Here is a 12,831-nt window from a genome sequence, read left to right as displayed (position 1 = left end):
ACCTCCTCCCCCTCCTTCTTCTCTGACCTTGGTGTCTGCAGGGTTGTTTCTCTCACATATTCTCACTCCTCTCTCCGGCTGCAATTGTGCAGGGTTTTTGGGGTTTTTTTTTCCTTCTTAAATATGTTATCCCAGAGGCGCTACCACCGTCACTGATGGGCTCAGCCTTGGCCGGAGGCGGGTCCATCTTGGAGCTGGCTCGCATTGGCTCTATCGGACATAGAGGAAGCTTCTAGCAGCTTCTCACAGAAGCCATCCCTGTAGCCGCCCCCCCCCCCAAAACCTTGCCATGCAAACCCAATACAGTAGCCTTCTGTGCTGTAGGCTCAAATGTGCCATGCCTTTGTTAGTCTGACCATAACTGTTGCCCAAGACAATGCCATCTTCACAGCATGCTAGCATTAGGGACATACATTTATGCCGCTAGGCATCTAACCAGATACTATTACACAGACTCTGTGCTATTAAGGAGGGCTTCCCCTGCCTTGCTCCCCAGCCTTCCCAAATCACTTCTGATAACGTTGCTCTGTAGATGTAGTTTAAGGTTCAGAGCAACCTGTTTTCTCAGCATCTGAAAAGAAGTACCTGAGATCCTTCTTTGTAGGAAAGGCCCATAGAGTGCAGATATTTTTCGGGCTGTGTATTTTACTTGTAGCATAGCGGGACTGTGAGCAATGACTTTCATAAGGCGCTAGAAGGCACCACTATAAGCTAAATGTGGTATATCCAAGTGATTGTATTTCTAAACAGAGCATAAAGCATTGCATGTTGTTAGCATCCTCTGTTTGAAGGACCAGCTTTAGGAAAAAGCATACAAGTAATTAGTTTGCTTCAATAATGGTCCATTTTTCTTTCCCTCCAGGTCTTATCTCTCATCACTAAGTTCTCCGGCCTTCATAAGTCCCCCAGATGGGACTTCCATCCTCTTTTGTCCAGGCAGAGTTATTGTGAAGGGGCGGCATCTCCGAGGACTGCTCTGGCAAGAGGTGGCTCATCCTGGAGGTAAGCTCATTTGCCACAGTCATGAATGGTGAGAAAGAGTAGGGTGAGGTGGCAGCATAGCTGGGGGAGTAGTGGACATCTTCAAGAGGATGCAGAGGGTAGGGCTGGGCTCCGGGGATGGCTGGGGTCCAACCTGAGCTTCGGTGTGGGGAAACACCTCCGGACTCGTGTGAGGTGAGGCAGCTGGCACTGGCAGGCAGTGCTTGCAGAGGGTCTGAGCATGCACCGTCCGACTGGTTGAGACTGTCGGGTGAGGTCTGCTCCCAGGGCTCTCTCTGCATGGAAGCGGGGAGAGAAGGCAAGAAAGACCCTTAAGAATAAAAGTTTGTCCTGGAGGCAATGGCATATCTAGCTTGGCTTCACCAAGCCAAGCTATCCCAAGAGCCTAGCTGGGAGCACTCACAATGGTTTCTGTCACTCTGGAGCAGTATTTGGTGTTAAAACCGTTGAAAGGAAGCATCCATGCTGTCAACAGTGGGCAAGGCCTGGAATAGGCTCCCAGTGGGACTGACCAGCCCTGACCCTGCAGGGCCCAGGAGCTCTGCCTGTGTGTGAATGGAGCTGGCTCATTCACACTGCTCTGGGTGTGAATGGAGCTGGCTCTCAGGAAGCGGCAGGGATAGGGATAAGCAACTGCCTGGAGCTGACAAAGGATGTTTCTAGAAACTTAAGGAGCTTAAGGGAGTAGTTGTTTTGGGGAGCAGGGAAGGTTGTTAATTTAGGAGCTGGTCTCCAACAGGAAGAGGGGACAATTAGATGGAGGACAGGAACAAAGAGAAAAACAGTTCCCCCTCAGCCCTGCCCCATCTGCTGCATGCTCTGCTGTGGCTGCCTCCTGTAACAGCCACATCCTTCCCGCACAAGTCTCCCTGACTTAACCCCAGCTTTAAATTGGGTAATCTTTCATTGGGTGACTGAGAACCGTAGATTCACTCACTAGTAGGAAGTGCGCTGTGTCAGTAGGGAAGGATGGCAGGAGAGGGGGCACAGAAGAAGGGCTGAAGAAGGAGCTGGTACCCGCTGTGAGGGGAGTAGCACGGTAATCCCCATATTGGTCGGTGAGATATGGGTCCAGAAGTGCCGGGTAGCCCTGAGTGGCAGAGGAATCGCAGGAGAAGGGCTTGGAGCCTAGAGGGGATGAGTAGATGTCACTGGCAACCTGCTTTGTGTTGTGGAAGTCCAACTCAGTTGTGAAGGATCTCCTGATGCCGTAGTAACCGGCCGTGGTAGGTGAGCCTGTGGTGGTCAGAAAAAAGGGTTGGCTAAAGGGAAACCGTAACAGCAGCACCTGGGAAGCCACAGAGCTATGGACACCTTTGCAGGTGCAAAGTAGAGCCCTTTTCTTTCTAGCATCACCCAGGGCAGGAGTCAATCCTGTCTTGCAGCAGGTGTGTCAGCCCAAGTGCTTTTAGCACCTCAGACTGCCCTGATCCAGCTGATGACCTCCATCTGCAGCAAATCAAATGTGTTTTGGGAAGCTTCAAGTATGAGGCCAGGGGGATAGAGGTTAGCTTTGCCAGCGTTTGCTTATTCCTTGCTCTGCTACAGCTCCTGGGGAGGAGGATGGAGTTACAGCTGCAAAACCACCTGCCTCTGTTCCAGCCTCACTCCCTTTTCCCTGCCCAAGAGCTCCAGGGACAAAACAGGTCAGCTTCTGGTTTCATACTTTCTTTCTTCAGCTCCAGGGAAAACTGGAAGACACAGAGGGAAAAGAAGGGGTTCTGTGTGGCACCTCTATCAAAAGAGGTGGGAACTGCTTTAATTACCTCCCTTTCCCCTCTTTGGGAATTTCATACAAGACTACAAGAGCCTTTCTTTTATTATTGCTGTTCCTGTTTTGACTCTTTCAACTACTTTTCTCCTGGGCTCTCTCTGAGGGGTGGTCCTGCTCCAGTGCTCCTTTGCTCACTTCATGTTCTTTGGAGGAGAAGAGACAGGAGCGGTTCAACGCAATACCTGTGTTGAAGGTGTTTATTGGTGGAGGAAAACCTCACCTGGCATTTGGACAAATGGTGACTGCAGTGTGCTGGTGCTGTCCTGCAAAAGATAAAGACATGTTAAAAAACATCTTTTCAAAGTAAGGCAGCTCGCTAAGCATGTAGTTTGGAAAGGTGTTGGCATAATTCAGATGCACTATTTGAGCCGTGGTGCTATGAGTATGAAGAGCTTAACGACAAGATTTCAAGCCTGGGGCCTCTGAGGTATTAGCAGATGTAGGCTAAGAAGAGATTTTGAAGGTCTTGTGTAGAGCTGGTAACAGTAGAAATATCAAGATAACTGGCTTGTTTCTCATATACCGCAGGGTCCCTTAATGCAGGCATAATGCTGAGCCGTCATTTTGGTGTTGGCACAAAACAGGTCTCAATGAGCTGGTATCCAAGTTCTCGATTGGTCAAAACAAGCAGATTCTACACTGCTGATGTTCTAGCCCAGCTCTCCTGTGCTGCATCTACCTGCCACAGAGCCACTTTAGCTGGCCCCTCCTAGCAGAACAAGCAGGCTGTGCATAGAAGGCAGTTGTCTCTAGCTCTTATTTGGGTGCTACAGCAATACTGATAATAATCTCCTCTTGGTCCCTAGATAAGAGAGAATTAGCCCTGAGTGACCCGGTGCTCACAGTGGCTAATTCCTTACAAAGCTCCTATGGAGCAGAGCTCGTGCATGGAGTTTCACTGAGTTGTGTCTCCAGACCTCCAAACCCATCGAGCAGAAATACAGTGCCCACTGTAATTGGGTAAATGCCCCAGTGCATTTACCTCAGCTGTGCTGTCGCTCTGGCCAGTGATGGTGGCATGCTATTTCCAGTTTGCATAGTGCAAACAGGAGGCTCCTGCCATAGCAAGCAACCAAATTTAGAGGTTTAGATTTGAATTAAATTTGCCAGTGCTAGGACTTCCTTTTACTGCTGAGGGAGGTTTGCAGCTGCTCCCTGCTCCGTCATGAAAATGAGCTCTGAGCCCACACAAGTCACATGGGCTGCAGGAGTGATAGGAAGGAGCCCTTTGGCTTGCAGGCAGATGAGAGCGTTCACATTGCGGGGTCAGGGCCAGGGCTTGCACCTGTCTCCAGCTGGGCCATTTTTGGCCGCAGACCTCAGTGAGGATTCATAGCTGGTAATGTACACTGCCCTGCAAAGCTAAAGCCTCCACATGCAAATCTGGTCTCAGCAGACACCCCTCTCAGCATTCATGTCACTTTAGTAATACCTTCTCCTGCTTCAGGGTTTTTCACCACCACCTCCTCTGCCTACCCATGGCCATCGTATCCTGCAGCCAGCTTGTGTCTGCATTCACTGAGGAGGAATCTCTTTGAAAGTAATGGTGCAGGCCTCTGCACTAGTGTTTAGACCCCAGTCTTAACACCCCACCGGGAAGTAGTCTAGTATTGTCATCTGGCACCCCTAATACTGTGTTTGAGGAAAAAGTTGAGTTAGGAGGTGCAGGTAGCACAGATGCTGCCTACAGGTCAAAGGGCTGCAGTGATGAGAGCTGGGATGCTTTGTTGGAAGGACAGGAAGGTCCCTGGGCACAGCTGCCAGCCTCTAGTATGGAGCACTTCAAATTACCAGTGCATCTCAGTTCATCTTTGATTCTGCCTGTTCAACAGCCACTGGAAGTATCTGACTGCGCGTCACCGGCAGCAGGTCCTCTCACATGCACCTATGATGGATAGCCACAGAGCTAAAGTTAGCTGCAAGGGCTTTACCTGCCTTAATTCAATTGTAAGAGCCTCTGCAGCAGCCCATCTTTGGCCTTCATCATAGCAGGCACATGCATACTTGCAGAGACCTGCATTTCATTTGCCTCCTGGCTCCTTATCAGGTGACAGAATTGCTTGGCTTAATTTAAGCCCATTAGTTCATTTCCTCCCTGCATTACTTCCTTTCAGTGCTGTGGGACCGGGGTAGCTGGATCTTCTGCAACACATCAGTGTATCTGTTTAGCATCACTTGAGCCTGCAGCATATTCAGCTGTTGATAAGCTTGGTCTTGGCTTGCCTCGCACATGACCGGGCAGAGGTACTGGCTCGGGGTACTCCAGAGCGCTGTGTTGCTTCGCTGCCTTGGTAACCCAGGAGCGTTGTTCAGCTACAAGGCTGCTTTGGGGGAGTAAATGTAAGGATCCAGGTCAAAATAATGACCTGGTCCTGCAATGGGGACCTATGGTGCCCTTTGACCATACTTTGACTTCAGTGTATCTCCTCTCTGGGCCCAATCTGTAGCACAGCAGCTGAATCAATAAAAATTAATAATAAAAGCAAAGCTTAGTCTGGGCAGAGCACCTCACTGGTTTGCTGACAGCAAGTCTGCTGAATGCTCTGTCCTTGAGTGCTGCTGGGCATAGTGCTTCATCTGTGTACCGACCAGTTTCCCCACCTGAGAAAAGCGGGTAATCCTTTCATCATGCAGGGGGTAACTGCTGGTTCATGCCTATGCAGTGGATGAGCCAAAGGAAAAAATGTCAGACCCTCCCTAAAGCCCAGGACCAAACCCTTCTGCCCTGCAGTTGGTGGGGACTCAGAAGCCCAAATTGTGTGGTTTTCATCACGGTACACCCTGGTTTCCTATCATTTAATGTGTGCAGGGCCTGGCTGTCACGAAATTGTTGCTGTTCTGCTGCCTCGGTAAACAGCCCAGCAGCTCACCTTGATGAGCTATGACCTTTCTGTAGCGACACAGATCTCCTCCATAGACCTCCTCTTGCACAACAAAGGCTTACTGATTTTGGAGCAAAGATCATGTTCAAACAAAAGATGCAGCTAAATTACACTGCATCATAAATATACAAAGGGGTGTTCAGTTATCTGCCGTTTGCTTTGATTCTGGATTATATTATGTCCGATATACAGAGCTGCACTTACAGCTGTTCTTTTCATGATACGTTCGAGCAAATACGGATGTTTGCCCTGCACAATAATTTTTCGTCTCTCATAGGGAATTAGCAACAGGGCTGATTTTGCATTAGATAGACACACAACTGCTAAGCTTTGTAATACAAAGCAAAGGGCAATAAAGCAAGCAGCAAGTGTTTTACAGTTCCTAGGGCTTTTGATTGTAGCCGTTGAAGCTGCCGCCTCCAGAAAGGGAGCAGGTAAAGCATGATAGTCATGAAAAAGGATCTGTTTTCTCAGTGAGTGCGAACACAGTAGTTGCTTCCTGCTGCTCCCCAAAGCAGTCTTCCCAAATGCCTGCCTGGTGGGACCACGTGTTTCCCAGTGACTGTCCATGGCTCACGGGGTCTTCTGCCTTTCTGCATTAGCTGAAAGCTCTGAAGAGATCTATGGCTAGATCTTGCTTTGTTTGGTAATGCCCATGCTGTTTTTCTGCCTGTTTTGTTACAGAGAGTTAACATGCATGAAAGTAACAGTGAGAAAAATACTTGCAAGTCCCTCTGAGGTCTCTTTGTTTTGCTAAAGGCAAAAAGCCTGAGGCAAATGGCTTGGGAGGAAAAGAGCATCCAAACTCCTAATATGTGTCTTCTGCTGCCAGTAATTCAGGTCTCTGCCCACCCTTTCCTTCCAGGACACAGTTTCAGCAGCTTGACTGCATCTCCTCATCTGTCAGTGGCCCCATTGCTCCCAATCAGCCTGGAAGTGAAGTGCTGCTGCTTGGTAAAGGTGAGTCTTGAGAGCACACAGGGAATGGCTTACTGTGCCACTGGATGCCACAGGCTGGCACCTGCAATATTGCGTCCCCTTCTGGGGACAGCGTTGCTTTTCTGGCTAGCAATCAAGACAAAACAATGTAGAGTACTATAATTTGACTTAGATTTCCTGTTGCCATAGAACCACTTTAAAAAGAAATCCTCTCTTACAAACTGATGCTTGGCCTCTTTCCAGACCGTAACATCACTGCATCTCCCCTGGCACTCTAGTATGCCAGAGAGGAGCTGGAAGGAGCACAACGTTCAGGGAAGAACATCTATTTTTGTGGCACTGAGTTGTTCAAGTGTAGCTAGTGAAAAAGGAAGTTGACTTGGAAAGGTGTCATATGCAGGATGTGAAAGGAATGAGAAATTTAGCATTACTGATTTGCTTAAAAAAAAAAAAGACTTTAATCCCTCAAAGGTTCACTGATATAAAAAATCGAGGAGCCCTCTGTGATCTTTTGGGGCAAACACTAGTGTTGCAAATGTTTTTGCTATTCCCTGTCAATATTAGCAGTGCCCTGAACTCAACATAAGTGCTCTTTAAACCAGAGGATTATATGACATGACTTTTCTGGTTTTGTTTTAAAAAAAAAAAAAAAAAAAAAAAAAAAAAAAAAAAAAAAAGGCGGGGCTGGGGGGAAGTGACTTACACTGAAGCAGGAGCCACTGCTCTGCCTGGATCGTTTTTCAGCAAGAAGATCTTTGACTGTGTGTTTCACTCGCACTCCTTGGTACACCCGTTTGCCAAAATCTGTAGGGACTGAGGGAATGAAATGAGCGTTAGAGGAGTTCAGTGAAAGCATAGAGCAGCTGGAAGAGGTTGTTACGGAAGAAGCAAATTCATCGCCTCTGTACACCAAGTTAGGAAGGAGGCATATAAGACTGCTATTATTAATACAAAATCATCCCTTAGGAGCCCAACAGCGAAAGCTGCTCATTTGCAGAGAACAAAGACTGAGGTGCCCTACCCTGTATTTCAGCATTGGGTGCCATGTGGTTTCTGTGCAGCTCCCTCTGCGCCAGATATGGCTAGCTGATGGTTTTTGGCTTTTGTTTTTCGAAAGAGAGCTCTGGGGGATCCTGCATTTCCCCTTTGGGTCAGCAAAATTTGATTTAACTGTACAGCTCCTATTGCTTTCAGCAGAAATGCTGTGGTTTAGCTCCTCCTTGCCCTTCTAGAGTTGCTGGCTTTCAGCACATCGCTCTGCAAGCTTTGATCTCTTTGCAGCGAAGGTGGAAATACCCCAGACAGTTGGAGTGGCTCCTCTGAACGGTGATGTGAGTCACAGTCCAGATCTCGGGAAAGGAAAAGGAGCCAGCTGCTCAGTTTCTTTGTATCCACAGCAAATACAGACAAGTACCTGGGGACTCTGTTTTATCAAGGCTATCAAGGAAGACACAAAGAGGAGTACAGTGTCTCGGCCATGTCACCCAAGAGGCTGATGGCAGGCCTGGCTCCGTTTTCTTGACCTGCCTGGAATAGAGCACAACCTGTCCATAGGGTCTGTGTGACTTTTGGTGCGAGGCATCTGTCCTCTTCCTCTGCCTGGATAAAGCTTTGCAAGATCTGCCTTGTGTACAGGTGTTTGGCACAAGCGAGGGCAGAAAGATATGAGGTACAATACCAGGGACAGCTCTTTATCCTGGCTAGTAGGCTGTGCCTGAACAGAGAGCTCACACCTGTGGAGCCCGGGAGGAGTGTCCATATGGACTTTTATTGAAGTCTTCCAGAGAAGAACTTAACTTTGAATCTAATCCCTTGGAAAACATGCAGCCGTGTTCTCCCAAGGGAACACAAACAGGCATTCCACAGCGGATGTGTTTGATCTCTAAAATTGTGATTTATCATTTTGCCCTTCTGCTTTTCAGGATGTGAAAAGCCTCATTGGCTCCATTTATCACTTTCATTCATGTGGCACTGTGTCCCCAGGTGCACATACACAGGGAAGAGTAGAGGGTTTAAACAACACAAATCTCAGTGCTGGCTTGGGGTTACCCCAAATGTTTTCCGTTAGGCCATAGCAATTGCAGTTTTGGGCAACTGCAGCTTGATTTTGGTGTTTGAGTACTAACCAGAGAGACTTCAGCCAAGACTGGGCACAAGGCAAATACATTGCAAGAGACAGTGCCCCAAAAAGCGTATGATCAAAATGGTCAAAATAGAGGTGAACACTGAGTCTGCATACCGACCAGCGAGTATTCGTGGACAAGCCAGGACACAGCCAGAAATGGGTATCAACTCTTGCAGCCGAGAGGAATCTGTGTGCTGAGGCTGGCTCTTTTCCATGGCCCAAGGAAGAAATCTCCCTCCTGTAGTCCCTTTTCAGGGCTGTTTTTACTGTGAGCAGTTGGAAGCACAGGTACCCAGTGTGCACATGTAGCTGGAGCTCAAAAGCTGTGGCAGAGCAGGTATAACTGGCAGAAACAGCTATACTTTCTGCATTGGAAATTTTGCATCTTTGCATGAGAGTTCCTTTAGAGATAACAGCATTGCAATTTGATGGGAAAGTCTGAACTGTATAGCACAGTTCATTGAGCTCCATCATGGTTTGATACCTGCGATAACTCACGCAGCCTTTGCTAGCTGCATCCAGTTGAAGATTCAGGCCTTGATTCAGCACAGAACTTCTGGAGGAGGACTGAAGCCAAGGATAGAGTCTTATATTTAATTTTCAGAATGGGGATATTTCTAAAATAGCATCACTGGAAAAGCTGTGAGCAGCTTTTATTCTTTTATTCTGCAGTCTGATATTGCCAAATCCTACAACCTCTTTGTATTAACTGACCTTGCTTCTCTATGACCATTTCTAGCAAGTGTCTGATGCTCTGCACTTCTGCAGTCCTGTTTTCCTAACATCTTTACTATGGTCTAAAGACATTAGAAAAACACTTCCGCACCTCCTTACTTTTACACGTGGGTACTGTGCTATTGAAGTTACTTAGCAGTCCAACTCACATAACTAAACTTGTTGCTTTCAGTAAGTTATTCAGCAGGATCCAATGCTGAGCTATTAAAACTCCAGATAACTCTGCTACTGGCAGCATCAGGGAAGGGAATGCTAGTTTAGGCCTGAGTTTATATAGTTTTCAAGTAAATTGAATCATAATTCACATCACTTTGATCTAACTGCATTTTGGAAAAATATTGCATTGTGAAGGAATATAAATTCAGTCTAGAAAAGGCGGAGTATGCTAATAGATACTATTAAATTCTTGGGACATTAAAGATGCCACATGTTGATTTTTAGACAATTCTTCTTTTTGTTTTTTTTATATGAGCCCGAGGATGGCACGGTGTGTTCTTTCCCTGATATTTCCTTGAAGATGCATCTTTACGCTTGTGAAAAGTCAAGGTGCTGAAACTCACCTGTTTCCATTGTCGGCACTGCTGACAAGTCCCAGCTCTCAGATTCTGCAGGCCTTTGGAGAAGGGCCGTCTGTCGTGAGCTTCCCAGAGCAGAGTGAAGTCAGTGCTCGTACTCCACTGGTAAAGTTCCAGCTGAGTCTGACGGAAATATGTTTTCTACAATTTAGTGATGTCTCCATGATACCTTGTTTGGGATTTGCTTAAATGCAAATCTCAATGTGTGTTTCACTCCAATTTGCATGGTCAGTGTGGATCATTCCCGAAGAGCTTTTTTCCTGTCTGAGCTGACATTTCATGGATGAGAACTGACCTGAGGTTTACCAACAGAAAAATCTTGGATTAAAGTGAAAGGCTGGTAAGTCTTGCAGTGATGAGCCATCTCCTTACAGGTGAGGAATCTGGCTGGAGAAACAAGGCTTGGGACAAGAGCATCTTCTCGTGTGTAAGTGTGAGATACCCGTGTGCTGTTGAAGATGCACACAGCAGGCCTTACTTGGGGAGTAGTACTGTCTCTCTGGGACCCCACAGGCTAGCTTGTGCGTTACACAATAAAACTGGATCTTTGGACCCTATGAACCCAGGAGGCTTTGCATGGCATCCACTAGTGCCTGTGGGGAGAAGGGTAACACTCAGCCAGGGACAGCATGCTCGTGGGACCGGCAGGAACATCCTTTAGCAAACCCACGTGCTCCTTGGGGGGAGGCCAGGGTTTGGCTCTTCGTTATCAAGCAAGGGGTCTAAAGTTAGGCTCCAGTGAGGTGCCAGGAGGGGAAACAGCAGCCAAGAAAGGACCTGTTCTTACACTGCTGCTGGACCCAGATTAAAGGGACCTTTGGCCAGGCCTGCTATAGCCATTCCTCCGTTCCCAGCCTCCAAACGGTAGCAAGTCTGTTTCTGCAGTATCTGAACCAAGAAGCAGAATTAAGCCTTTAAACTCTTCTTTAAGCACTGTAGCTTGTATTCTAGTTCTGAAACATATCCTCATTTGCTGCAAGAGAGCCATTTTCCTTGCAACATGGCTGGCACAACCTATCAACACAGTGAGGACAGGCTGTGGTGAGGCAGATGATCTCTGGAGCATTTTGTGTACAAGCACAGTGGGCTGGTGCGCAGTATTGCTGTGCTCATCTTACATGAGCAGGACAAGACTGGCGCCAATACGTTCCTCATAATCAAATATTTCTCCTCTTGTGGAGTCTGCTGCCAGCTTGCGGGTCTATTAGGTAAGATCCGTCCCTCTTTGTAATTCCATGCGCTTTCCTTAGCATTGGTCCAGAGATGAATTTGGCCTGTCATGTGAACTGCCTTCCTGGGGAAGGCTATTGGGTTTTTAAGTGTAATTATTCTTTTCCTTCAGAAGAAAAATATAATACAAAGAGCAGCAGCTGGCAAAGGCTGCATCTGCTCAGGCCATCGAGGCAACTGGGGAAGGCAGAGCTGAAATAACATCCTGAATAATTCCCAATGTTCTTAACTTGCAGAACGACTCTGGTATTCTGCATGCTCAGGCACGGAGCTCAGGACCAAGAGGACATCACACAATCAAGCTCATGAAAGACTTGAGCTCCTGTATACAGAGTCTTTTACCACGTATATACGCCCTCTTATATAAGACAAGTCTTATTTTGGCCTGGCCATCCCCTCCTGGTACCCACAGGTGTCTCGGATTTGGCTGACAGGTAATATAATGGGCAGGAAGCACCAGGCGGGTGCATGGGCAGATGTAAAGTTGCAACAGAAGAGGGCTGTCTTTGTCAGCAATAGGCTCAGTTTGCCACCTGCCTCCTGGCAGGCTTCCCAGATAGTTTTGTCTCCCGTGCCGGATGTTTATATACTTGGTTAGGACATACAAGTTAAATCCCAGGCCCATTCAAGCTAATAGCTTTGCACTGTCTAGCCAGTCCAGGTGTTTTCTGTACTGATTACAAAATAATTACATTGAAAACAATGGATCCTGCAGAAAACAATTAAACAGAGGGAAAATAAAAACTCAGCCAGCCTTCTTTTAGATGAGATCCATCTCTTACATTTTCATTTGAAAAAGCATCAGACCCAGATGTTCTATATAATTTGGTGACTTTAGGTGTGTACTTTCCATTCACGTTAGAGGGGAGAGCCGGTGTGTACGACAGGAGTTACAGAAGCAATTGTGGATTGGCAAGGCACGCTTTGTGGCACGCTTTATACAATCCCATTTGGGTTTAACATGGCATTTACCTGTGCCAAAGCAAACTTTCTGTGAGTTGTGCCTCCATTTTGTGTTACAAAAGCCTGGCGTGGCAGATGTAGTAGTCAATGTATATTTGTTTAATTCAAACTGTCATTTCAATCTGTCTGCTCGTTACTGAGTAAAGAGAATGTGTTGCATTATCTTACAGCGGGAACTGCAGTACTGACGGGTTTTGTATTCGGCACTTGGCCGGGATGCCCAGTGGTGTGGATTTTGACTGCAGTCTTCGCGCTGCGAGGACTCTTGCGTTTACGCGAGGAACAATTCTGGGGGCATCAGGAATTAACGTCTGTGGCAGTAGCAAAGCCTGCGCTGGTCTTCGCGCCCCACTGCTGCAAAGCCAGGCCCCGTGCCAAATCTTGTAGTGACAAAAGTGGTCCCGGCTCCCGGGATGCGGGTTTCCCAAACCCAAACGCGCGTTAGTCCCGCGGGTGTCTGAAAGGATTTCGCTCGCGGGTCAGCCCCAAACGGCCTGGGAACCTTTGTGAGCCGGCGCCGCTTCCCGGCGGGCCCGCTCGGCCGCTGCACGCGCGCAGCCGGCTCCTGCGCGGGGATTGGTCGGCGGCCCGGGGGGCGCGGCTGCT

At 47.8% G+C, this 12,831-nt stretch overlaps 1 protein-coding gene across 1 annotated transcript; it reads right to left on the bottom strand.

Annotated features, from left to right (window-relative positions):
* Nucleotides 1–878: 878 nt before the first annotated feature.
* Nucleotides 879–10,027, bottom strand: CUNH11orf53 (chromosome unknown C11orf53 homolog). Its single transcript, XM_009287968.1, has 5 exons — nt 10,018–10,027; nt 7,301–7,410; nt 2,997–3,039; nt 1,940–2,238; nt 879–1,277 (listed from the first exon to the last, which is right to left on the bottom strand). Exons 1-5 carry the CDS (start codon nt 10,025–10,027, stop codon nt 879–881), a joined length of 861 nt encoding a protein of 286 aa, XP_009286243.1.
* Nucleotides 10,028–12,831: the final 2,804 nt, after the last annotated feature.

This window comes from Aptenodytes forsteri, unplaced genomic scaffold, assembly GCF_000699145.1.
Source record: "Aptenodytes forsteri isolate BGI_AS27 unplaced genomic scaffold, ASM69914v1 Scaffold841, whole genome shotgun sequence".
NCBI lineage: Eukaryota > Metazoa > Chordata > Aves > Sphenisciformes > Spheniscidae > Aptenodytes > Aptenodytes forsteri.
This window is presented reverse-complemented; position numbering and strand designations above follow the sequence as displayed.

Excerpts from the sequence above, each read along its gene's own strand:
- CUNH11orf53 (XM_009287968.1), bottom strand. Across the intron at positions 2,239-2,996 it reads ACCATTTGTCCAAATGCCAG|GCTCACCTACCACGGCCGGT; the intron begins GTGAGGTTTTCC and ends TGACCACCACAG. Across the intron at positions 1,278-1,939 it reads ACACAGCGCACTTCCTACTA|AGAGAGCCCTGGGAGCAGAC; the intron begins GTGAGTGAATCT and ends GCTTCCATGCAG.